Below are 26,576 nucleotides of genomic sequence, written 5' to 3'. Positions count from 1 at the left end.
GTGTATTCCAGCACAGTTTCATCTGAAATAAATTCAGTTAATGAGTTCTAAGACAACTCCCTGTCATGAGAGAAAATGCTATAAACAGAAATGATCAGATTTGCTTTCAGAAAGCACCACTCATCTGAACTAGAACAGTTTGCCAGATTAAACCAGTGTGGCTTACAAATCAAATCCAAGAAGTGACAAGATGTAAATGGCACATTGCCCTGGCACCTGGTACAAAGCTTTTCCCAAGTGTGGACTGACTTGAGAAAGAGAAAACTGTCTTCCAAAGAAGGTGCAAACACCCCGACACATCAGCAAGATGGATGAATTTCAAATGTGCGTGGGAAGACTGAGCAGAGACCATAACACAATACACATCACAATCTGGGATATCAGCTTTCTAATAATTAGTTATTGATTGACTGAGTGTGTGCACTCTGGATAAACTGACAGATGGGAAATCAGCGAGAAAGTAGTCAGCACATGAATTCCTTATGCATACATGTCTCTGCTGGTCAAAATTGGTAGTATAATTTCAGGACAAACAGTTCATAGATCTGATCACTGCAGCATCTGTCTTGCAGCATCACCCCAAAGCAAAGTGTGTCAAGTGCCCACCATTAAGCAATAATTATAGCTCTGCAGGAAACATACTAAAATCTGAAACTTTCCATCCAATTACAGCCAATGTCTCCCCCAGACAAAACAGATTTTATTTGGGAAAAAAATAGAGAAAATCTGAAATAGATGAAGAACCAATTACTTATTCATAAAACAACTACCTAGAATAACTTAGAAAAACAGTGAACTCACTTTCACAATAGATAGTGAGGAAGGGAGAGCTGGGGCTACTCTCATCTGTTTTTCTCTCTGCAAAGAAAGTCATGTCATGACAAAAGCACCTCCTACAGGATAATCAGCAGTACCAGCAACAACTTGGGACTGATTCTACAAACTTGTGTCTCCAGAGGAGTGCATACACAAAGTTACTCAGTGGTGATAAGGAGGTTTTCCCCACAACAGTATTTCTGAAAATGACATTTTAAAACAGAAGGCAGTAACGATCTGTTTTGCTTAAGGAAAACTTAGTATTCCAGAAGGAAAGTTGAAGTGCAGTCAGCACTTTTGCTTTCCTGGGATCACCTTGGTTGAAAAGAATCAGGAAAACCTCATTTCAGAGCTTGAATTTCTGTACACATGTTCTTTTACAAGAATAACATACTGAAACTTCAGAGAATAAGCTTACATTTTAACTAAGCAATACTATATATATATATTTTTAACCATGTAAAATTTAAAAAGGTTTTGTATACCTCTTTAAAGAATTAATTTTGATCCTTCAGTAAAGGTTTTTAAAGCAAAGTACAGAAAGAACCCTGTATTCATAGGAATGCCTCAGAGTACAAAGCTTGTTGCTCAATTATATTATTTAAATATGTTAAATGCATTGAAACTATTAACTTCAGTAGTTCTTGACAGATCATAGTAAATTATTACCTGATTCTTCACAGCATGCTGTAGTACACTGTCAGCTGTTTTATAAAAAACATCTGAAGAATATATATGCATATACTGCTTCTGGCACCCCTACATCTGAGTTTTAAATCTGCTGATACATTTATACCTCTTTAATTAGACAACAATCACAAAATATCTTAACCTTGGAAATGCTGTCCAAGGTAAGGAAGGTCTTGAAATGAAAGCCACTAATTTTGCGTGTGCACGTATGTAAGCTGACACTTTTTTTTTGGCTGTAGTGATTCAGACTTCATGTTTAGAAGATGAAATCTAAACAAATGGCTAAATTTAACTGCCATAATACTTGATCAGTATAAATGTTTTATGGCTGCAAATTCTGTAAATGCCATAACACTATAAAAATATGCATAGTGAAGGAAATCAAAAGGTCCACTTTCTTGACAGCCAATCACCAACAAGAACCATGAAGAGATGTTGGGCTTCTAGCTCTTGTAAGAAAAGAACAAATACGGACAGCACTTTTCAACAGTATTCTTCAAGCCTCTAACTATTTTCAAATGGAAAAAAAAAGAAGTTCAGGAGCTGGACACAGTTTCTCTACAGGTATTCACTCTAAATAGATTTCCTTTTGTGATTTGCCCGGTCCTACCTTACAGTTGTGTAAGCTGCTAGCATTCACAACATCTCTGGGCAAAGAGTTCTGAAAATGTACTAACCATTGCAACAGCTACCACTTATTGTTCTCAGCCACGCTCCTACCGTCCCCATTTAATGCTTTTACACTAGAAGAGAGAGAAGGAAAAGAAACCCTAAACAATCTTTACCCTGTCCTCTCATGCTGTGCATTATTCTCTAGATTCATGTATCTCCAGTTTATCACTTTGCAAAATGAAGTGTCCCAGCTTATACAAAATTATAGAATTGTTTAGACTGGAAGGGACCTTAAAAATAAAGCCCAACGTCAACCTAGTACTACCAAGTCCACCACTAAACCATGTCCCTAAGTGACACATCTTTTAAATATCTCCAGGGATAGTGACTCAACCACTTCACTGGGCAGACTGTGCCAGTGCTTTATAAACTTTTCAGAAAGTTTATAAAGAAATGTTTCCTCATCCAATCTAAAGCACCCCTGGTGCAACCTGAGGCCATTTCTTTTCGTTCTATCACTTGTTACTTGGGAAAAAAAAAAAAAAACTAACACCCACATAGCCCAGTTTCAACTTCTTTCCAAAGTAAGCAAGATAGCAGAAAAGCTTCTAGTATCAAGTTTTCTTTTAGAACCTCATAAATGCCGAAGTGTATGCACATTAAAAATTTTGTTCCAAACCACACCAACTCTGTAACACTGAGCTTGGGTCTCTGAAATCCTGGTCCAGACACAGTATTCTACTGTAAATTCCACAAATACATTAACAACCTAAAGCAGTCTATCACAGAAATACAAAGACCAGTGTCTTTTTAAAGCCTCTGAAGGTAAAAGAGGTCTTTCAAGTAAGTTTTAGCAGGCTCTAGCCAAAAATATAGGAAGACTAAGAAAGGAACTATCTTTTCCTATAGTCAAGTAAAAGGTTAAAATTGGAAGTGCTGGGCTTTAACTGTGGCAAAGTTAGACAGAGAAACTATACGTAAGTTATACAATTAACCTATTATGTATGCCAGACATCAGTGAACTGTATATTAACATTTTAAAGGCAGACAAATATCAGCACCATGACAAATTTAGCTTGTAGCACTTCGAAAAGTCACACTTTCAAACACTCAAGCTCTTCACTTCAAAGAGGAAGCTCAGTCATGGCATCAAAACATTCCCCATTTTTCACCTTTGCCTTCCCTCTTCTTTTCTCTGTACTTCCCAGGCTCTCTACTCCAAAACCAATTAGAATTGAAAAAGAAAAACCAATCAAAACCAAAAAAACACCAAATCAAAAAATCCACAACCCTCGAAAATCGTTCAGACTAAGATATTTACAACACAGAAGATGACAAAGCTCTCTGCACTATTATTTTCTCTTTTGTGTGAAAAGATACATATAGGGAAGTTATATTTATGCTGTTTCCTGTTTATTCTTTGCATTTTCAAAATATGGCCATTTTCCCAACACCTTGAAATGGGGAGGTGAGATGATTTACTCTACCTTCTTGTTGTTTTCAGAAGTTGGACTCAAAATGGTAAGTTCAGGTCTACTTGGTTTAGGCTTGGGAGATTCACAGGAGTTGATAAAATTCATGATGAATGGCTCCAAATGCTGACCTTTCTGAAATAAGACATGAGCAGCCCATCACTTCAATAATTATAGGAAGGGGGAAAGACCAAAAAAAAAATCCAACCCCTCAACTGCGTTTCCAAACAACTTTTTGACTAGCCTCTAAATTAGTAAGCACATAAAATTAGTTACAGAAGTTAAAATGTTGGCAGCCTGGAAGCCTTACTCACCTCTTTCATCAGCTTTCCTGGAACAGATTTTATAATTTTACCTATAGTTAGAAACAGACAAACAAAAACTTTCTATTATCACTGCCTGATCTTAAAGACATTTTGCTCTGCTACGTTTTATATACTCATTGTCTAGTACTGAATTTAAAATACAACAGCCTTTTAAAACAGGATTTTTTTTCTAATCTGACACAAACAGCTATGAAAACGAAGTCTCCCACGTATCCAGCTTATAGCTTAGTACTCTTCAAGAACAGATACCTAAATACGAAAAATACACAGATGAATACCTGAATACATTTTTTTCTAAGAATAAAAGTACTCCAGATCTACCTCTGTAATTTTTATAGAGGCTCAAACATAAACAGCTATTGCACTGTAACAGCAGTATTATGTGACACCAGAATTGCTAAATTTGTCTGTATTTTTCATCCTTTATAAACATTTCTCACAAAAAATGAGACTCTCCACTTTCCCTGGTAATAATCAGATCATCTGGAGAGAACATGGATCTAGTCTTGAAAATACTGGTGAGTAAAGTTTTACAAATTGGACAGACTATAGCTGGGGTCTTAAAAATCAGCTCTTCTGTCCTGGTATGGCTATCAAGATACAGCACAGTAACTCTGAATGCTGAAAAATGAAAGTGTCTAGGATTAGTTTTATTTTAAGTACTACATTTATAGTAATAGTTTTCTTATCTACATGTCATTAAATCTGGAACTTACACTGGGAAGTATGTACAATGATCAAATGATAATAGTAAGATTTCTCATTCTCCCACAAAGCCTACTTTAAATGCCAAGACTTGTCAAAATGTTTTGTTGGTTTTTGTTGGGGTTGTTTGGGTTTTTTTGGGAAGTGAAGCATAGTTTCAGACATGAGATGCGTTAGTGAACACCATAATTATAAGCTTTTTTTTTTAACAACACAGTTGGATCTACAGGGGAGGTCTGAAGCAAAATGAAACCATTTAACTGGAGGATGACCACAAAAATCTCATTCAATAACCAAGTAGGCACACTGAGAAAATGAGCACTCTAGCAGGTTCACACCAGGAACAGATTTTAATCAACTAACACCCAAAGGTAGTTTTTATTACAAAGTCATTTGTACCATCACACTGTAAACAATGACCAACTTGCGCAGATTTGACTTGTCACAATACCATAAAGTCTTCCTCAACTGTGATACTTGTTAGATTTTAGTTTGTTTGCTGACACAAAAATTCAAAAGCAACTTCAACACTTTTTCCATAATCTCAAAGTGTCTTTTTCTTCAAGGAAAGGGTATCAGCATATCTTGCTTGCTGAGCTATAACTTTAAGGGCTGTGAAGGAGCAGGGTTATTTTCCTTGTCTCTTCCTTACCCAAGTTACCTACTCTTCCTATCTACTCTGCTATTTATCTCCTACTTGTTATCTACTCTACTATCTATCTGCTACTCATTATCTACTCTACTACCTATTCATTATTCCTATCATCCAATTACAGTATCTACAGCATTACTATTTATCAGGATAAACAACTAACATATACATACCAAGATTCACATCAGGCAACATTTTATCAAGAAACTGAGTCTCTCCTCCATTAGGCGACAGAAAGTCAGCTAGAAGCTGGCTGTTACTTAGTTCTGGATGTTGCAGAAGTTTCTTTGAGACGGAAAGAAAAAAGTCTAAGTACTTTAAAATGAATCTTTAAAAAAATCATTTTTTGCACAGCAAAAAGATATTCAATGAGCATTATATTATTATAGATATTGTCATCTGCTTCTGCTTTCAGTCACATGAAATTTTTACAAGTTTTATTTCCCCACTTGATCCCTTTCTAAAACTCAAGTTACTTAGAAACAAAAAAAAGACCCAAAACCCCACCAAACCAAATTTATAATCTTTTATTATTTTTATATAACTAGTTTTAGAGTATTCTTTGCTCCAGAGGCTAGTTTGATACCTGCAGATATTCCTGAAACTCCTCTCTCTTGGATTTTAAGAACTCATAGTTCTTGGGGCCAATGATTCTCTTCGAGGGAAGCTGAGCATCAGGAAATGTACCTAATAAAGATATCAAGGAGATTAAATTATTCTTGTAATGCAGCAAACATGGATTTTATTATTTCAAACTTCAGCTCACTACTGAATGATCATCACAGCAGTGGGAAAGTGGCTTTACTGATACTGGAGAACATACCATGAAACTCAGTGAGCTTCGACTCAAGTACATAAAATTCAAGATACCTCCTGTAGACAGACCAGTGCTCAGGTTCATGCCCAACTGGAAAAAAGCCAAAACAAACACAACATTAAAAATAAACCTGGCTTTATGCCACTTGAGACACAAATTATTACAGGAAAAAACCCTCAATTATATTAGTACCCCAAAATGCATTAAAAAAAAATCCCAGCCAGGTAATTAAAGTGTTAAATTTAAATGCATACCTGGTAAATAGATATGGTACTAGCAAGGAAATTATGATCTCATTTAGGGGAGCCCTAAAATCTAAACAGTGGAATGCTGCATAACTTCAAAATTCATTAGGACTACGTTAGATCTATTTTCAAACGTTTAGCCAAATGATTTACAGAAATACCACTTGTTGAATAGAGTGCTCTGCACTATCCCATATCCTGATCATTCTTCCTCCTAGAAGATATTGCTACATAACTCTTAAACACTTTGGCATAGCATGGAAGTATTAGTTCCGCCAACACAAATCTGTGCAGCCCCAGGATGAGGCAGTCTCTCCACTCAATATGGATGCATTACTACCTAGATACTGATGAACTATCTGCAAGCCAAAACCCTTCCTAATAAGCAAAACATATTCATTTCCCAAGAACTATATTTTAAAAGTTATATAAGGAGTTATCTGTTGTCCATTTTTCCACAGTTCAGAGTGAGTGAAAGGAAAATATGACAGGTCTTTATTAATATGAATTGTAGGATCAGTAGTTTTGCAAGATAAACTCTTAAACTTTGGCATGAAGTCTAAATGGAACTGATTTGCGCCGAGTTGTCAGTTCTCAACTTGCAAATACTAAGTGTGATCATTTAGCTGTCAAACACATTTCCTCATAACTTTCAAGTCATTATTTCAAAACCAGAACAACATGTATGCAAAACACACTGCAACACCCATCAGAATACAGTACTCTAGAATGTTTTAAGTTCATTTCTAAATGACTTTAACTTATCCACAACATTGCATACCTGCCCTTCTATCATTTCTCTCTACATCAATGCAGAACACAGGAATTCTCTCCTTTCTGTCTTTTCTTTCCAAGGAGGGATCATCAAAAAAATCTACGTATGGGATGCTAATTTTCCATGCAGCAAGGTTGCGGGGTGTATTTGGGGTAGTAACAGCCTCCTCAGGAGAATCATCTTCCATCACCATAACACCTTCTTCAATCTGTAAAGATTCAAACATCAATATCAACTGTTCTAATTGGTACAGTCTACCTTTACAAACCTTGTATATGATAATGAAACATAAATCATGTCTTTAATGTGTGTCACTAAGAAAAAAAACACCCATTACATTAATGGAGTTTCCGTGTACACTGATTTCTGTTTTTAGATCCACTGCAAATTAGTTTGAAATTAGCAGTATTTAGAGAGATCTGAAAGTTTTTATAGTGTTATCAAGTTCCATAAACTGATACTTAAGGGGAGAGAGTGAGTGAGGGAGCAAAATACTAAAGGAAACAGCTGGAAGAAAGCCTTAGACACAGACTGAATGCTACATGAACCAGCCTGGGTCCAGCAGATTTAGCTGCACTGCATTTTCCACCATACAAGGATGCAAACTGGAGATCTGAGCTTACAAGGTCAGGCCAAGAAGCTAGGCAAACACAAGAGATAGAAGCCAATAGTGCACCAAGCTAGGGTCTCCTATCCTCATAGCAGAGCGCAATGGAGTAGGTTGTGGACACATGAATCTGACTTGCTCTGCAAGGTGCAACACAGCTACAACTGGGACTGAATTATTCCCGCAGCCTAGAGGGCTTTTTAAAGACATCTGCATTCCCTATCAGCTCCAGTTTCAGCATCTTGACCCCAGAAATGGATGCACCAGGAAGCAGCATGTGCCTAATCCTTGCTGGTTACACATAGAGTAGTTCGGGTGCATGGAGTTCATAGACTCCATGCCATAAAACATTAACACTGATTTTAACATATGCAAGCAGACTTTTAGAACCAGTGCCATTATTTCGAACTTGAACTGCAGTCCCAGTACTACACTGACACTCACTTTATGCTCCTAACACTGCTCATCACAGACAGGCTGAGCTGCCTAAAGGCAATTAATCACCCAGCTACTGCACAGCACACTAAATTCTCAGGTCCCAAACAATGACAAAGGAAGTGCTACAAATCTTTTATGACCACAAACAACAAAGATTATCTTAAATATCTGGACTAAAAAAGCCAAGCTTCAGCAGCTACCCTTGGAAAGCTATTTATTTCTCCAACCAGTGTGCAACCCAATTCGCATCTTCATCACACACACACGCAAAAGAATAATAAAAATGACCCAAAGGAATGAACATTATTTTTAGAAAGAGAAGACAGCACCCATGGGAAGGAAGAGTAGGGCTGGCCTTAGACTCAAAACAGGTGACAAAGTAAAGCAGAATGAAGAATCTGTGGGGAGATTAGACCTCGATAAAGATGCACTGGGGCAAAATGTTAAGCAACAATTCAAAAGTACATTATTTCAGTAAGTCCTCACATAAAGACTGGAGAATACCACCACTTGTTAAATAGGGGATTTTAACATATGCATTTACAATGTATGAAACTACAGCACAGTGGAAAAAGCATGAATGCCACTTTCAAGTCCATTTCCCTTAGCTTCATAATTTAAAGCCAAATTCCACTCAAAGGCCAAGCCTAGGTGGCTTAACGAGTTTTTCCTGTATTGGGAAAATCCAATTAATGCTTTAAGGCAATACAGCGTCCCTGAAACAATTTTGGCTGTGTCTCCATTACAATATTCACATGATCATGACTCCATTGCAGCTGAAGCATAAATGGTTCAACACACATGAGCAATCTTTGTTCAGTTTTGTTTTGCCTTTGCATAATACTGAAATGATCCTTAACCTGGTTACAGTGTGGACCTTTGTCTTCCAAAATAGATCTCTGCGGATCCACTAACTGAATCTCTTCTAAACACCCTTTTGCTTCCATTACCTGATTTATTTGATAAAAAGAGAACCTGTGACAGGTGCAGAGTAGAGCTGCTGCATACAGACCATGCTCAGCTGTGGTGGTTCACAATTTGAGAGCTAAATCAGAGGCTGTGCTCTTTCATAAAGCAAACACAAATAACCCTAACTTGGAATGAACAATTTGGGCTTACAAACTGCAGGGCAGACTTGCATCAAAGAATGGAATAAATAGGACAGATGCTCTCTGATCTGCAACAACAGGGTTGTCAGGTAGCTTTACAATCACAAAGCCTCTGTATGAGGTCTTACCCTTACTTTCCCCCTTCCCCAGGCTTCATGCAGCTGTCACCACTGGACAGAAACAGCAGAACAGCATTTCAGGATAGCAACTCCAAGTCAGCAACATCTGAGCTTCTGCAGATGGGGCAGCATGAACTGGGTGCAGTTTGTACTCACTCCCTCACCCTGTGCAGGCTGCCAAAATTATCACCTCGTATCTATCCTGACTTAATGTGTACATCTGCATTAGCACTCAATATACAGCCTCCATTAAGACATCCTTCCAAAAATGAAAGATCATTCCAGAAACACTCAGACTTACCCAGTTATGTAGTCCTTGACTGAACTAAATGCTGAAGCACAGACGTGACTGAAACTTAACTCTTACCTGCGTTTTCCAACTATTTCCAATTCATTTTCCACTGACTGCAGTCCTCAACTCCTCCTATTTATTTAGTTTTATACAGTGGACTAAGCTATTAGTTGATACAGTGATTACACTCCCAGCACTGCAGTCAGTGTAAGGTTTAGAGCAGGTAGGAAGCAGTCGTCCCTAAGTGCTCATAAAGAGGCCATAACCTTCTTCACTCAGCCCTTCCAAAGTTATACATAATCATCAGCAAAGGTTCACAGGCTCATAACCTCTTTTCACCAGACCCTTCACCTAATTTACAGCCCAGTTTTGGTAATCATCCTTTGCAAATTCCCAGGCTTTTCCACTACGACAACCACAGCATTAACTGTAAGCCAAGATGCATGAATTCTTGGGGTTTTTAATCCTCTTTCTTGGTGGTCTGCTTAAGATCACCAAGCTCAAAACAGGTTACCCCAGACTCTTTCCATTTGTTTAATCTGACAAAACTACAAATCAAGTCTACAGGTCTTCTGGTTGCCTTGGTAACCAGTTAAAGCTGTGCTTTAACATGCAGAAGATCTTCCGCTGACAAAGATTCAGTGTGGTTTCATGGAATATTTGAAATGTAGCTGACAACTATTCAGTGTGGTTTCATGGAATTACTATTATCATATTAGCAGCTTACAAAGTGGCTGCCCAGAGCTACAGAAAGCTGCTAACACGTTTCTATGCCAACATGATTTCCTTAGACTAAATGGATGTTTCTGATAGGCTTTAGCTGTGTCAACATGACTTTGTCAAAAGACTGACATTGTTCAGTTTCTTGTCACAATGCACAAAACTCGTTTCACTGCCATGCTTTACCTTATATTTGCCTTGAACCCACAAAGCTTACATAACACCAATTACTTAAATAACTAATCAGAATCTGGGTAGGAGGAAGTAACTCCCACACCCTCCATATATATAAGCTAATCAAAAAGTTGCTAAATCTGTATATTGCACTGTCACCATCTTGTAATTATACTCTAATTTCCCAGATCACATCTTTAATTTCTCACAGAGCTCTTCCTCTGACCCTGTGAATGTCTGCTAGGAAATTACACCTCAACGTTTACTGTGACAATATTCATGTTGAATTCTGTATATTCAGTATTCACTCATGAAATGAAGTCACAGCTCTGTCCAGTTCTTCAGACACACAGCAGCTTCACAACAGTGTTTTCTTTAACAAATTCTTCTTCCCATCCACACTTACCAAGTGAAAGGACACAAGTATTTCTTAAATTTAGTCTAATGTGGGTTTAGTTAAAAAGTAATCTCCATTTATTTAATGAAGGCAGTTGAGACAATGCTGCACCTAAAAATTTCCATTCTTGCCTAGGCTAAAACCATTCTGTATATTTGAAAACCTTCCTTAGTAATGATTAGACTCTATACTGTCTGTCTGTTTCAAGTAACCTCTTGTGCTCTGGCACAAAAATGTGCTTCTTCTTTGAGCTTCTTTGATTATAGTTCTACTAATTCTTCTACTATAGGAGAATTATCCTTCCACATCCCCTGGCTAGCAGAATCTACAATAGGAATGGTGAAGAATTAACTCTTTTCATTAGAATCTTGCCTCAAAAAGAGAGAGGTTTCAGGAACAAGAATTTAATTAACCAAGAAAACCAAGAAATTAATGGCAATATCTCCACCCCCTTAAAGGCATGACTTCATGAAGATTATGTTATGCAGAAAATTGCCTTTCTCCTCTTCAAGAAAAAACCAAACCTATCTAGAGTCCTATGTTGCTGAGTCCTTCCCACCCTCTTCTGAAAGTAAATAGATGAATAATATAAACTCATAGTTACTATTTTATCTTTAGGCTGTGGAGAATGAGCTAGCAGTTTAGAGAGGCAATAAATGCTTAAACATTTTGTTTGTTAGGAAGAAGTTCAAAAGGTAGAATTGGCAGACACACTGTAAAAAACGCACAACTACTGATAGTTTCTGACCAATTCCTTCCTCTTCCCTTCTTAACATTTTCCATTTGTCCCCCATATGTGCTTCAGACACCAATGTCCTGTGAAATAATTCTGCCATTGGCTCTATTAATTGCTGTTTAGCATGAAAGAAAACCATTAGTTAAGGGAGACACCTGAAACAAATGGGACTATTTGGCTCCTGGCTGCATCACCGCCCAACCTGACAGCAATTTCTCCACTACTTCAAATATGGTTTTAAAGGTCTCGTAGCAAGCTTCAGATGAAGAGCTGAGCCCACAGTCCTAAAAATACCTTACTATCTAGAACTGTAAAATGGCATGGTAGGTTTTTAGAGAAAAATTCATTGCTTACAAAAATGTCTGACACTTCTACTTTTAGTACTTCTCTCTACTAAAGGAATAAACTCAAAGGCACAGTAACCAGGGATGTGGCCTTGGATTGTGAACAAATACAGGGGAAAGAAGGTAACTTAATCAGAAGCCAGCACATAGAAACCCTGCGCCAAAGTAAGACAGCAGAAAAGGCAGAATCTTAGCATTTTCAAATAAGGAAAGAAACACAACAGAGACTTAAAGACAAATGTAAAACTTTTACTCACAAAGTCATCTTCTCCTTCATTTAAGTTATAGTTAGGCAACATAGCTCCTTCCATAGCAGAACTCTTGAATACACCTTTTATTTTGTTGCCTATTTTGCTGATTCCAAATGATTCTCCTCTCTTCTGTGTAGTCCTAGGATTACAGAAGCCAAAGTTCACTACACAAGGCGTATCATTACACAGCAGCTCAGTAGGCCATTGCACATCATTTACAGATAGAGAAACAACTGTATAAACAAGTAGCCAATATAGTTACAATTCCACTGAAACTGAAATTAATTTATAACAAATTTTTCTCTGATTGATTTCTTGATTACAGTTTTAAGAGATATGGGATTCCCATAGGCTTAACCATGAGCAAACATAACACTCTTATAATAGCATCCTAGTAACACAGGGCAAGAATAAACAATTACTTGTTTTAACAGCAGGAACCACGGTATTGCTACAGGCATGCACACCAAGAAGGTCACCAGTTCTGTTCTTTTCCATGCACTCATATTTAAATATTTATCTACTCTTGCCAAGTACTGTAAATGGTGTACTCGGATGCCTTTTGTTGTTTTTTTTTTCTGTACAGAATTTTACAAGCATGTATCATTCAAGACAGATCTCAACTTTCAAACATTAGGGACAGACAAAAGGAATGTGCAAAGAGCAAGACTGAGCATGAGAGAAAACAGATGCAACTGAAAAATCTTGGCTTGAAGAGCCAGTCTGACTGAAAGATGAAGACTTTTTAAAGTCCTGCCACTTATGACAAAGCACCCAAAAAGAACAAGGTATGGAAAAAGAAAAATAATTGAGCGGAATGCAGTCCGCACTGAGAGAACAGATTTTGCAGCATTCTTATGTCCTTACACAAGACCTGACACTGTAGATTATTTCTTACATAGAAATGCCAGTAGTTCTAGACAGAAAAATGTTTCTGCTGAATATGGAATCAGTCTAAGGTTACATGTGGTGTCTCAATACAGTTGATAGGTGAGTTAAAAATCAACACAGTGAAATGCAGCAGCAAAGACTCAACTTTATAGACTACTGAGATCGAAAGCACAATTTGTATTTTGGCAGAAAAAAAAAAAAAAAATATATATATATATCCTAAGTGCTTCTTTTTCAGTTAAAATAAAAAAAGTTACTAACTGAACAGTAGTACCAATAGAACAGCAAGGACCAGCAGGTAAAGCATCTTCATCGCTCATAAGATCATACAGACAACATCAACTGCTGAATCAAAATGTGCATGTTCATGTTCCTAACCATCTTCCTGTTTACAGTTTTACCCCGACTGTATACATGACTAACCTTGTGTAAATAATCCACAGTTCCCAGATCTCTTGCTTTTCCTGTCTCCTATATTATCAGCTCCATCCAAAGCAAACAGGCACCAGCTATCTTAATCTCCGCTAAGCAAAGCTAAGGTTGCTTGGCTGTTTGTAGTCTAAATCCATGTTTTAACAATTTTACTCAATTTTTAAACAACTGCTACACTTTACTGTGGTGCACTGAACTTTTCCATACTGCGGACCTGCCTGCATATTCACAGAATCATAGAATGATTTGGCTTGGAAATGACCTTAAGACCACCTAGTTCCAACCCCACTGCCATAGGCAGGGATGCCTCACCCTAGACCATGTTGCCCAAAGCTCTGTCCAGCCTGGCCCTGAACACTGCCAGGGATGGAGCATTTACCACCTCTTAGGTCAACCTGTTCCAGAGCCTCATCACCCTAACAGGAAAGGACTTTCTTATATCTAACCTGATCTTCCCGTTTAAATTTAAACCCATTACCCCTTGTCCTACCACTACAGTCCCTGACAAAGCACTCCTCTCTGGCATCCTTATAGGCCCCCTTTCAGATACTAACTAGAAGGCTGCTATGAGGTCTCCACGCAGCCTTCTCTTCTCCAGGCTGAACAGCCCCAACTTCCTCAGCCTATCTTCATACGGGAGGTGCTCCAGTCCCCTAATCGTCCTCATGGCCCTTCTCTGGACTTGTTCCAACAGTTCCATGTCCTTTTTATGTTGAGGACATCAGAACTGCACACAATACTCCAGGTGAGGTCTCACGAGAGCAGAGTAGAGGGGCAGGATCACCTCCTCCGACCTGCTGGTTACGCTGCTTTTGATGCAGCCCACGATACGGTTGGCTTTCTGGGCTGCGAGCGCACACTGAAGCTGGCTCATGTTCATTTTCTCATCAACCAACACCCCCAAGTCCTTCTCCACAGGGCTGCTCTGAATCTCTTCTCCGCCCAACCTGTAGCTGTGCCTGGGACTGCTCTGACCCAGGTGTAGGACCTCGCACTTGGCTTGGTGAAACTTCATAAGGTTTGCACTGGCCCACTTCACAACCATGTCAAGGTCCCTCTGGATGGCATTCCTTCCCTTCAGCGTATCAACCGAACCACACAGCTTGGTGTTGCCGCCGACACAATCCCATTGCCCATGTTGCCAACAAAGATACTGGACAGGATCAGTCCCAACACCGACCCCTGAAGGACACGACTTTTTAAACTGTCTCCAGTTGCACACTGAGCCACTGATCACAACTTTTTGCGTGCGGCCATCCAGCCAGTTCTTCATCCACCGGGTGGCCCATCCATCAGATTCATGTCTCTCCAAGTTTAGAGACAAGGATGTCTCTGAAGGATATTTTTCTAGAGCTTAAACACTGGGCTAGCAAAATACAAACCTTATTCAGACAAAACCAGACAGCTTTTCAAGTAGGTTAATGCTTCAGACTTCTGGCTTGACTCTTGAAGAAGTTTTCATAATTCCTATGAAAATTTGGTCAAAACAGTTCTTAAGGTTTTGACCAAAACCATTAATCTGCACAAGCTCAAAGACATGGTAAGAGTACTCCAGGCTCAGATCAGTTATTTACTGAACTGATCATGCTGCAGCTGAAGGCAGAACACAGCTCTGACTGTAACTTCAGTACTGAAGCATATTGGGCAAGGACTCAATGTAAGAGCTAGAAACCACCCTTTCTTGACCCAGTGCTGAGCGTAAAGATTATGCCTGATCAAACAGCAATCACTAAACTGGAACAGGTATAAAGTGACAAACAAGGATGGGATTCTCTTCACAGAAAGAGACAAACTCAGAACAAACACTGGTGCGTAAGAAGACACATGCTGGACAACATATGGAGAGAAAATAGGACTGGTTTGGCAAAAATCCTTAAGCAAGTATGCAGAGCAAACCAGACTACATAAGCATGAAAAAAATCTGTGGATGTTAACAGAGACAGACAACAGGGTGATCCAAATTTTTAAGAAGATGAACAAGAAAAAAAATATATACAAAAAAAAAAGGTATCAAGATGAAAATCTAATACATTCACTGGCTAAGTAGAAATGGGAGAAAGAACTTGAGGCTAGGTAGAAGGGAAGAGACGGGAGGTAGGATATGGTCAGGTTCATGGCATGAGGGAAGAAAGGGGAGAGGAGGTGGCCAGTTAAGAAGAGAGACCAAGTTTTTCCAAGACCTGTCAACTGCTACTGTCAACAAAGATATATACAAAACTCATATCACACTCCTTCTAGTGCTGATCCAAGTAACAGCATTATTAGATCAGAATTCTATAGCTGCTTTCTTGGCAGGGCCCTGAGTGGATAGTCTACAGGCTACAGTATTCCTGATCAATGATGTAACAAGAGGTTGGAATATTTGTTTTTTTTTAATTTTAAACACTTCAGAAGTCACACATACTTGTCACTAAGAAATTACAATTGTTGTTCACTCTATGGCTGGGAATTACAGACCAAAGATGCATTAGTGCACTGTCTACTGTGGCATTCTTTAATTGTGGAAGGTTGCGAAATAATTTTCCTCCGGTATTCCTGCCTCATTCAGTTTACTGAACAGTCCTTTGCAAGTGATCAGCCAGGGCTATGCAGCTCAAGAATGCTGTGGTGAACCTCTGTGGGTCAAAAAGTTACCAGATGAGTTGTATGTATCAGACAAGCTAGATATTTACACGCATGTGAAGCTGAAGTGCTATTTTCGTTTTGCTAAAACTCCTACACCCAATTAGGAGAAATGCTGAGTGCAGAGAACTGCACTTAAAAAAAAATTAAATAAATTAAAAATCAATGAACTGCACTTTTATCTCAAGTACTCCTTACTGCTCAACAATCTAGCAAGTTATAACTCAATACTCTGAGCTGGCACACAAAAGATAAAAAATGTCTCTATACCTTGATTACTGACCTGAAAAATTAAGTTGATAAATTTCCCTCAAAACTCAAGAATGCTATGAGTAATACACATAATACTGATGCTCTAATAAATTCTAAGGAAAAACCCATAATGAAAACATTGTTTTCTGAGTTTGGACAGCACGTATTTAAAGAGGCATGAATAATGATAAAATGAACCACTGAACAGCTATTAAGAAATTGATGAGTGATCACAGACTACCCGGAACGTATTAGAACAAAATAGTGTAAGTTGAAATCAAACTTGCAGCAGTCGCAAGAACAGCTGCAGAGAGAACTACTTTGGGGGACCGCTGGTTTTGAGTGCTTGAAAATACTCATAGCATGTTTGTATTTGCACGCAACATTAAGCAATGAACACCCTAGATACAGCTGTGCAACAAGCAGTTAAGTGGATAAAACATCAAACAGTATCTGGAAACGCGACATGATGTAAAGGAAATTTTGGAGGAGTTAACAGTCTTGGGGAAAATAAAAAAAAAGCTTCAAGTTACGCAAATACATTCCAAAGCTAACAACAACAGACAAATTGTTAACAGCAAACAATATTAATACATTGCAAACTTGTGAAATTAGTAATCAAGCAATTTCTAAATACTTGAAGAGGACATGGGGAGTAAATCTTATTGTGCAGAAAAACGCAGTTTAGTCCAGAGAAGACATTCAGATGCGTTTTTACAAATAAAATGGACAGGTAATTACTGTTGTAAAGGCTGTGTGATGCAGTTATGATAGATGCAGCATAACTAACACACAACATTTATTGAGTGTTAGATTGACTTACCGGAAGTCATCCAAACTCAGGCTACTTCTGCAACAACAGGTACATAAATTACCTCAGAGCCCAGGAGAAAATAATGTTAAAGAAATAAAATCGAATTTGACAGACCTATCCTAAACAAAACTGAATAGGCTTCAACCATCACCACAGATTAGTAAAAAACATGGTACCATGAGGAGCTCTTGACCTAAATCCTAACAAAGCGCAAAGTGAACGGTATCTGCACATTTCATCACCACAATCATGGCCTTTGAATCCAAAAATCACCATTACTGGACATGTTCAGGTCTTCACTGACATTCAGCACAAGAGGCTATGATTTTTTTAGAGAATGGCTTTCATTGATAAAGTCACCTGTAGTACCAAACAGGCAGCTTTTTCTATAAACTATGCTCAGGAGTCATGTAGGAATCTAGTTCATTCGGCCAACACAAAGAAAAGGCTGGGGACTTATTTTATGCAATACCAGCACCCGCTGTATTAGATATAGTAAAAACCACTTATCTTGTCATTATTATTTCACAGCTTTTAAGAACTGTCATGTATTTTTGACATTCTACATAACCTGGTACACAGAACCAATGCCTCAGCCATCAACTGAGTAATTCCAACCAAGATTTTAAATGGATTAACCATAAACACAATCACCACACCTATGATTTTAATTGACTGGAGCTACTGAATTTGGGATAAAACGATATGGGATTAAGATATTCAAATTTTAGATTTTGTTTTACAAGAGGAACTAATTCTAAGGCATCTTACAGTCTCTTCAGTCATGTTAACTGTGAAGCTGGAAACATAACCTACCAAGCTGGAAGTGATAGTGACAATCAGTCACATTGTGCACTTCATCCTTTACTTGTTTGAATATTATTACTACCCCAATGATGACAAATGAGAATGCACCTATTTCTGTATGTGGTCATGATGTGTAGTAAAAAGGGCAGATATACAGTCATCCCGAAATCTCGGAGTTGATGTCATATAATGGCTTTTGTGTTTTGTTAGACTTCCAATACAGATTACCTTTAAGTAATGTAGTAATGTATTATAAATACATAAATAAAAGAGAGAGAGAGGGGGAATTTTTGTCCTTTCTTCCACACAGCAAAAATTAATTCACCAGAATTGGAACTTAAAACATCAGTTTTTATTGGCCACACACGTAAAACATGAGGTGCAAAATATAAGTTATGGAGTTAAACTGTTGACAGCCACAGCTAGTTATCAAGTTCCCAGAATATCCTCAATGTGGCTTCTTCACACTCCAGAAATACTTGGGACTTCTCATGTCCTTTGGGAGTTTTCACAGCACATTATTCATCCTATCTGTACGCAAAATGCTACAATTATTTTGCACAGTTAAAAGTGATGCAAATGAATAATTACTCAGAGACAGTCACTTCTTCCCTACCTTCCTGCTTGTAACTGCTCTGTAATTTTCTTGTCTTGCAGCAAGTGAAATCTTTCAACATATTACCCACATAAACATTCCACTGGGATTTTATACCTACTACTTGATCTGACTTTTTAACCAGCAGTTACACTCTACCAAAGTATCAAAGATACAGAAAATAAAACTCTTTGCATAAAATTTCTATATAATAGAATTTCTAATGCTAGACTAGGGAAGAGAAGGCAGGATGAGGTATGTGCATATGGACAGTATCTGGAATAATTCTGTAAGCAATTTCTTTTTTTTTCTCCCCCCCCCCCCCTTGGCAGTGACTCTGTACCACATTCTGCTGAGGGAAACACCAAAGCAACAGACAAACAGGCAAACTACTTGCCTATGACCTCAGACAGGAGGTCTGTTTCATGGAAATTATCACTGAGGCATCACTTCAGGAACATACAGTATCTCATATCATAAGCCAGCATATATACTCAGGGTATTTAAATTTTTCTAAAATGTAAACCAGATACATTTTCAAAATTTATTTTGTAGCCAGAGATGTATTTCAAAAACTCCAGGTAGAGACTGCCTATAATCTCACTCTTTCTGGTTTGGAAAGCAAAGCACCAGGAAGGCGGCCTTAACCTTTTCATACTTTAACAAGATTTAAGAAGTGTATGACAGGATACTTTCAACCCTTGACATGAATAGCTTGGGGAAAAGGTACCAGAAGGCAGATTTAAAGGTCTGGATGAAACTCTGTAGCCATCTTCAACAGAAGCTGGAGTGTGTTTTAAGGTCACCATTCCTAATGGACTATCACAGAGGGAAAAAAATGCAGTTTGGTCTAGCTGCCTTCTACGAATCTTTGCTAAGAAACAAGCTGTCAGCACCAAACTGACCAAGGCCCAAGTCCTGGATCTACAAAACCTATAAATACTACATAGTAGATATCACCTATGGAGATATATTAAAGAGAAGGATCATGTAGTTTTTGACGAATGTTAGCAGGGGAGAAAGGGATCTCACAATAACACGCCTCACAGGAGGCTGCAAGTCAAGAGGGCTGCTGCTGCTGCTCCCTAATGAACGCAGAGAAAGTTAAATAAATTGCTCTTACTCCTCTAGAAGAGCCATCTAAGATGATAAACAGCAGCATTTTCTAAGTACTGTGGATCTTATTTGATACCAAGAAAAAAAGCGTATCCAAATTAAAGACTTTCTCAGTGAAGTTTTCCTTCTTTTGGCTAGACCATAAGAGCAACTCAGTTGGGCTAGTCTGACTGAGCCATCCAGCACAAGAGGAAAGACAAGAAATTATGAGACCTCAAGCTTACTCAACCCAACCCCACAGTGGAAGATCACCCATTCATACCATAGGAGATGATTCTCTTCTCTACAGGCCCCAAGGAACCTGAAAAGTGGTCTATAAATACACAGCCCAAATCCAGAAACAAAACTTCTGACATTATACTTCTGCAATGAAGGGGTGAAGATGTGGGACGGAAAACACACTTGACAGACAATCCTCCTTGTCACAAAAGGAGATTCCCATTGCATGACCAGGTTGGTTAGATGCAGGGTACACTGTACGTATCCCCGTAAAATCCAAAATCCAATATTGCCCAGCTCTGCACCAACAAAATGGTATTATACATATATAAAGTCAATTAAATCACCACTTTATTTCCATGTTATCTTATTCTCAATGTACATTTGTTTTCCCCTCCCCTCTTCAAATGTTGAGGTCCTAATCACATTTTAAGTTCTTTAATGTAAAATACTTCAAAGCAAAGAGACACCTTGTGTAATAATGATTGTTCCTTCAGTGTGTAATTTGTCCACTTAAAAAGTAAGAGCTGAAAATTTAGTCAAATTGGTATCAGGCAGTAGTAAAATTCCTATGGTTTAGTATTTTGATACTTTTCACTAAAAAACAAAAAACTACTAAAAGATTCTACCATACCCACCTGTTGAACTTTGAATTGCGTGTTGGTGACTCTGCTCCTCTTAAAAGATGTCTGAAGTACTACAAAAGCAAATACGGTGTCAAAGAAAACACCAGACTAACTGAGGCAATGCTAGCATGCAATGACATAGCAAAATTCAGGAAACAAAAACAGAAGTAAAAGGTCAGCTGATCATAATCTAGCAGTTAGAATATTCATCTGAAAAAGGACACACCAAATCTGCAATGCATGCCCCCAGGACTATTTATTTTACTTTACACAGTCTTGGGATTAAAAAATTAACATGAAAACAGAAATAAAACTAAAGTTAAGCAACAAAATCCATGTCTCCTCTTCATTAGAAAAATCAAGCATTTGAAGCATTTTAGCGATTAAGGGACAAATTACCATCAATACCAATTTTCAGAAATACACTTTATGCAGAAGACAGACAAGTAAGTACCTATTGCTAAGACACATCAATATAGTCTGCTCAAATAAATGTGAGAAGTTTAACAGTGAACCTGATTTACACACACAAATTCAGACTCACCCCTCTGTTTCAAGTGTTTCCTATTAGAAGGCTTTAGGCAGCTATCAGTGTGGGGAGTTCTTTTAACTTTCAATCACAGAACAATTATAAATGCCGAGTAAATTGCTTTGAATGACTTTAAGACTACTCTTCAAACCTTTCACACTTACCTCATCACTGTGACAGAACATAGGAGTGAAAACATTCTCAAGTAGAGAAAGTACATGCTCATAAGCTTCAAAAAGACACCTCATAGTTTGAAGTTTCACAACATCCATATATGGGCCTTCAGCAACTATAAAAGAAAAAAAATCACAAATATAAATAAATATATCTATATATAGGCAGATGAAGTTTGATTTTTATCTGGTCTGAGTTGTAAGTACTTTGCAAGCTACTATAAGTCTGACAAAACACAAATAAGCTGACAAAACAAGGACTAAGCACAACATAGCAAGTGGCCAACAATTTTTAAAACAACATCAAACGTAAAGATTGGTCATATTTAGATGGATTAATCTTCACCTTAGTTCAGCTTGCTGTTTAAATTTCAGTGTAAATTATTCCTTTCAAATTCAAACTTACTTCTTTGAATCTCTTCCACAATAAAAGGGTCAAATCTAATTTTGTCAATGCTTTCATCCAAACAGTAAGTTTTGTATATTTTCTGGACTTCCTCATGAAGAGACATCTTTTCAGTATCTGATAGTTCTGGTCGCAAAATTCGGTCATTGAACTCCTCTGAGAAGTAAAGGAAAGAAAATGCATTTGTATATCAACTTGGCAAACAAACAGCATATTGAAACAACCTATAACCTGTAACAATTACTATTTTACAAATAGTAATTTGTTAAACTTTAAAATTAATAGACACATAAGACACCTCAGTACCATGTAATAAGGTAACTGCCTTCTTATTAACTATAATTCAGATTTGTCCATAAAATTATTCCTAAAAATATATTGCAATTAAAACTAATTATTCCTTACCACAGTAAGGATAAATCCATGAAGTTTTCCTGGCATAAGAATGAACTGGAAGAATGACTTTTTTCTTTCTTCCTAAATTGACAAATTGCAAATTGTAGTTTTCTTTTAGCACGATTTCCAGTTCATACTAAACACACACAGAGCCCCAATAACCCTTTATATCAGTCATATGCCCGTTCTGCTATTTCATTTTTAAGACCAAATCCATTAAAGATATTATTCAAGAACATTAAATCTGAACATATATAGAACTAAATATTCTATTCAGTGCAATTATTTTGTAATCCTACTTGATTTATTGGCCCATCCCACTAACAGCATGACTACTGTCTGGAAAGAAGGGAAAATAAGATAGCATTTAATTCATTTTTCAATACACAAAACCAAATTTCTTCAGAAAAAAAAATCTACCAAGACCTTTCTGGATATTTTTCTTTTTTTGGTTTGTGGTTTTTGTTTGTTGGTTTGTTTGTTTTGTTGTTTGTTTGTTTTCCCTTGGAAAGTGCTTCTCATCCAAAGTATTTCTATCAAGTCAAGAACCACCTACAGTAGACAGTTTGAGTCAGCATACTTGAGAGAACTAAATCTCATTCTTTGTTTTATAGGCTAACACACAGATTTACCATCTGTAAAAATGCAAGAAAGGTTTAGAAGGAAGAAAATGCTGAGGTTTGCCCAGAAAAAAAGACTGATCGTAGGCAACAGCCACAGTCTGAGCAACCTTCCTTGCTAGAGGAAGCAGGTCTACAGAACTCCAGAAAGGGCAGCTTAGAGCCCCCTGCAGGTACCACCAGCACCGGACAGGTAACCAACTGCTTTGTTGGATTTTTACTGAGGAAATGAGTTTTTCTGACAAAAAGCCAGCATGTTTGGAACAATTATGAGCCTATAAGGAACCAGAGAATACAGAGATTACTTACAATTCTCTTATATAATCATTAGTGATTTATGCTATATTTTATGAGAAAGTCTGTCTAACAACTTCACATCTTCTTGTTGCATGTATGGGCTTGGAATATGAAGACACACACATTATTTCCCGTGCAACATGGAAACACTTGTTTATTAAAAACAAAACATAACATTATTTTGCTAAGTCAGTAACTGACTACTAGTTGACCAAAAAATCTTGAAATTAATCACTCTAACTTACACAAACTCCACAGAAAAACTTATAATTGGAAAGTACGTGGCTTTTCAAACAACACGTGTGTAAAGATAAAAACCAAATGCATGCTTCGTAACCCAGCTATAGATTACTGAATAGAAGGTTTCAAGACCTCCAGTGTTCTCATTATGTTTCTGTTATTTACAGAAATCAGAATTTTAGAGCTAAAAGAACATGAGAAACTTTTAGTGATAAACAGGCACTTCAGAAATACTTCAGTGACCATGTATTAAAAAAAGGCCACTGTACTTCGTTTCAATGGCCAGAACAGTTTTCTTCTAAGAACATTCTATTTTAAAACATACAACTTTTAATCAATAAACACAAATACAATTAAGACCACATCACACCAACATTAACGTCAAGATTAGCATTCAAGGATCAGGGCATAGTGAAGTAAGTGAGCAGAAGTTCTGAAAAGTAATCTTCTTGCTTAACAATGCTGTTTAGCTCTAGACTGAATATTCACTTGAACTTGCAAATTCTTAAATCTTTTAAAGAACATCAAATACACCTCAGCACACATATGCAATCTTACCTACGGTCAGGCAGAACTGCAGCACGTGGACTGCCCCTTCCTGTTTCAGAAAGTTCATAAACCGGAATAAAAGGTCTTGTTGATCTCTGATCTCCTTTAGCTCCAGTTTCAGTACCTTAGTAGGTTAAAAATGCAGTCAGCCATTTTTCAAACTTTCAGTGAGTACATAAATAATACAAAAACTTGAAGGTAAAACAAAAACAGCAGGTAAGGTAAAACACTTATTCAAAACAGGAAAGGAAATAAATGTTGCCTTTGCTTACAGATGGTTTTTTATTTCTTGGCTCTGCAAATTTCTGAAGGAACGGAACCAATGAAGAAGTGGGTTCAGTTGCTTTCTCAGGCTGCAGGCAACAAATTGACAAAAAGACAACTGGGTAAGAAAGCTTCCTAAATGGACGAACAGACTACTATCGCTTTAATTTTTTCCATACTCACTGGACTATCATCAATGAAGATCAACAGCAAATGGTTGACTGTGTCCTGCAGGAAAGCACAATTAAAAAATAAATAAATAAAAAAAAAATCAATGTTAAACTCAACAAATTAGATTACAATCATTGCACTATGTTATGCCCAAGTTCAAACCTGTGAGTATATAAATACTTAAAAAAAAACCCAAAGCCTGGGAACACATGTTTTGAGAATTGACCTTCAACAGTCTCTTCAAATATTTGCATCTCAGGGAATTTCTGAAGACACCTGCATAGAAGCGTTCTTTACCCAGTGGAGGAAAGCTTTACGAAGTATTTTTACTGTTAGTGCAGATCTAATGAACTATTAATACTTCCACAGCTACACTACTTTCTACTTGCAGCTAAGTGATACTGTTGTAAGTATTGCAATTTTGCCTATTAAAATACATGCATAAATAAAATCAAAGATGGCAGCATTCCATCTTCAAAAATAAATGCCCTCTTACTTGCAGAACTAAGGATGAAAGAAATTATTTCAATAGAACTGAAAAAAAGGCTGGTTTACTCAGACTGGTATAAAAATACATACAGCTAGAGTTCAACTAATTGGGCTTTTGTTTAAATGTAGCTACAGCAATTTGAAAGTGCTCAAACTAGTACAGCATTCTCCCATCTTACAGGAATTGTAGTCTTTCATTAAACATACATTCTTAAGATACCATGCCAATACTGTATTTTAGTCACTTTAGTTAGTTAAGCACTGAAACCAGCTGTCATGAACAAACAAAAACATTGACCACATGAATTTTTTCTTTTACCCAGTCAAAATGCACAGCAAGTAAGTCATTGTGCATCATTTGCTTTACCACAACATATGCAGTAGGAAAACAGTAATATTAAATTATTCCTATGCTCCAAAGTCTTACAGGATCAGCTAAGAAATCCATTGAAGGAAGGAAAACAGAACCAGGCAGAATCTCTCTTATCAGAAGAGCCAGGGATCTAAAAAGGGGAAAAAAAATAAAATAATGAGGATTTAACAATACCTTAAAACATGCTACTTTTAAGACCCATCAAAAAACCTAGAAGCAAACGGATAACAAGGGATGAGGAGCACGACTTTGGAGTTCATTCTTTCTCTCCCCAAAACTATGGCATTATGTATACACTTTAAAGAATACAATACTAAATAACTTCCATACCTGCATTCTGTTGATTTTGGGGGCAAAATATAAGGAAAAAGAAGTTCAGTAAGTTTTCTTAGGTAGTGAAGTTCATCTCTTCGGCTTCGCAAAGCAACATGGAGTTCTGGTCCATATTCTTCTAAAGCAGCCTGCTGCAGAAATTCTGCATTTTTTACTGCAAGTAAAAACCAGCATTAGAATAGAATCATAGAATAGCTAGGGTTGGAAAGGACCTTAAGATCATCTAGTTCCAACCCCACTGTCATGGGCAGGAACACCTCACACTAAACCATGGCACCTAAGGCTTCGTCCAACCTGGCCTTGAACACTGCCAGCGACAGAGCATTCACAACTTCCCTGGGCAAAAAAATTAGAGTTGTTTCAGCCTTTTCTTGTGAAATAGGAGGCAACTGCTTTTCATTTGAGCTAAAAAGTTAGTACTTCTAGTAAATATACAACTGCCAAAGGGATACAATGCTGAAACTTTACAGAAGAACCTTGGCTTAGATCTTGAAACCCGGCTAAGTAAAAATAAAACTACACAGTGAAATAAGAATTCCTAAACCAAGCAACTGCATTTTCCAGAATGTTTTCTCATTTATAATTATTGAGGAACTCAACATCCCGATTCTTCTAAAAAACTTCATTGCCTGAAGTCTGCCTCTGCTTGCTTTTGATCTTCTTCGCAGTCTCCCACTTACTGGGCTTTTACCTACTGACTTGCCTACAACACAGTTTGAAATCAACTTAGACTGTTACTCAATCCTGTTAAATGTTTCCTGCTTCTGTAAACAGAACACAGTATAAATCAAACCAGAACCAGCATGCTGATCTGAAAGAGTGCTCCCTCTTATGAACAGCGGTATGGAGTTGAAAGAATACCTCCTTTATCAGATTAAAAAAACATACATATTAAACCCAACAATGTTATATTCCTTCAAATCATTTCCAAAGGCAAGAATTGAACTGTAATAAATCACACCTAGCTGCACTGGCGTTCCAGCACAGCCTTGTGCCAAGAACCACACTAGGCACAGGTCAGGTGCAGAATACATACCTGTTACCTAGACGGTTAAAGCCTGTTTC

The 26,576-nt window shown here is 37.5% G+C and overlaps 1 protein-coding gene across 3 annotated transcripts in view; it reads right to left on the bottom strand.

Moving 5' to 3' along the window:
- The window catches only part of SNX14 (sorting nexin 14), a 55,016-nt gene that overhangs the window by 9,834 nt on the left and 18,606 nt on the right, over positions 1–26,576 (bottom strand). For 2 of the 3 annotated variants that reach the window (XM_057412513.1, XM_057412515.1), the window contains exons 8-23: positions 25,509–25,665; positions 25,233–25,308; positions 24,329–24,373; positions 24,154–24,234; positions 23,891–24,005; positions 21,780–21,935; positions 21,365–21,489; positions 20,684–20,742; positions 17,318–17,344; positions 12,304–12,436; positions 7,117–7,318; positions 6,097–6,180; positions 5,860–5,960; positions 5,447–5,558; positions 3,905–3,945; positions 3,606–3,725 (exon numbers count right to left, since the gene is read on the bottom strand). In XM_057412513.1, coding sequence (XP_057268496.1) covers positions 3,606–3,725; positions 3,905–3,945; positions 5,447–5,558; positions 5,860–5,960; positions 6,097–6,180; positions 7,117–7,318; positions 12,304–12,436; positions 17,318–17,344; positions 20,684–20,742; positions 21,365–21,489; positions 21,780–21,935; positions 23,891–24,005; positions 24,154–24,234; positions 24,329–24,373; positions 25,233–25,308; positions 25,509–25,665 — 1,634 coding nt within the window. The remainder of the gene's footprint in view (positions 1–3,605; positions 3,726–3,904; positions 3,946–5,446; positions 5,559–5,859; positions 5,961–6,096; positions 6,181–7,116; positions 7,319–12,303; positions 12,437–17,317; positions 17,345–20,683; positions 20,743–21,364; positions 21,490–21,779; positions 21,936–23,890; positions 24,006–24,153; positions 24,235–24,328; positions 24,374–25,232; positions 25,309–25,508; positions 25,666–26,576) is intronic. The other variant, XM_057412514.1, reaches the window with a different exon arrangement.

Source organism: Pezoporus wallicus, unplaced genomic scaffold (assembly GCF_028554395.1).
Source record: "Pezoporus wallicus isolate ANWC-B61680 ecotype Strahan unplaced genomic scaffold, APGP_CSIRO_Pwel_v1 contig_4788, whole genome shotgun sequence".
Classification (NCBI taxonomy): Eukaryota; Metazoa; Chordata; class Aves; order Psittaciformes; family Psittacidae; genus Pezoporus; species Pezoporus wallicus.
This window is presented reverse-complemented; position numbering and strand designations above follow the sequence as displayed.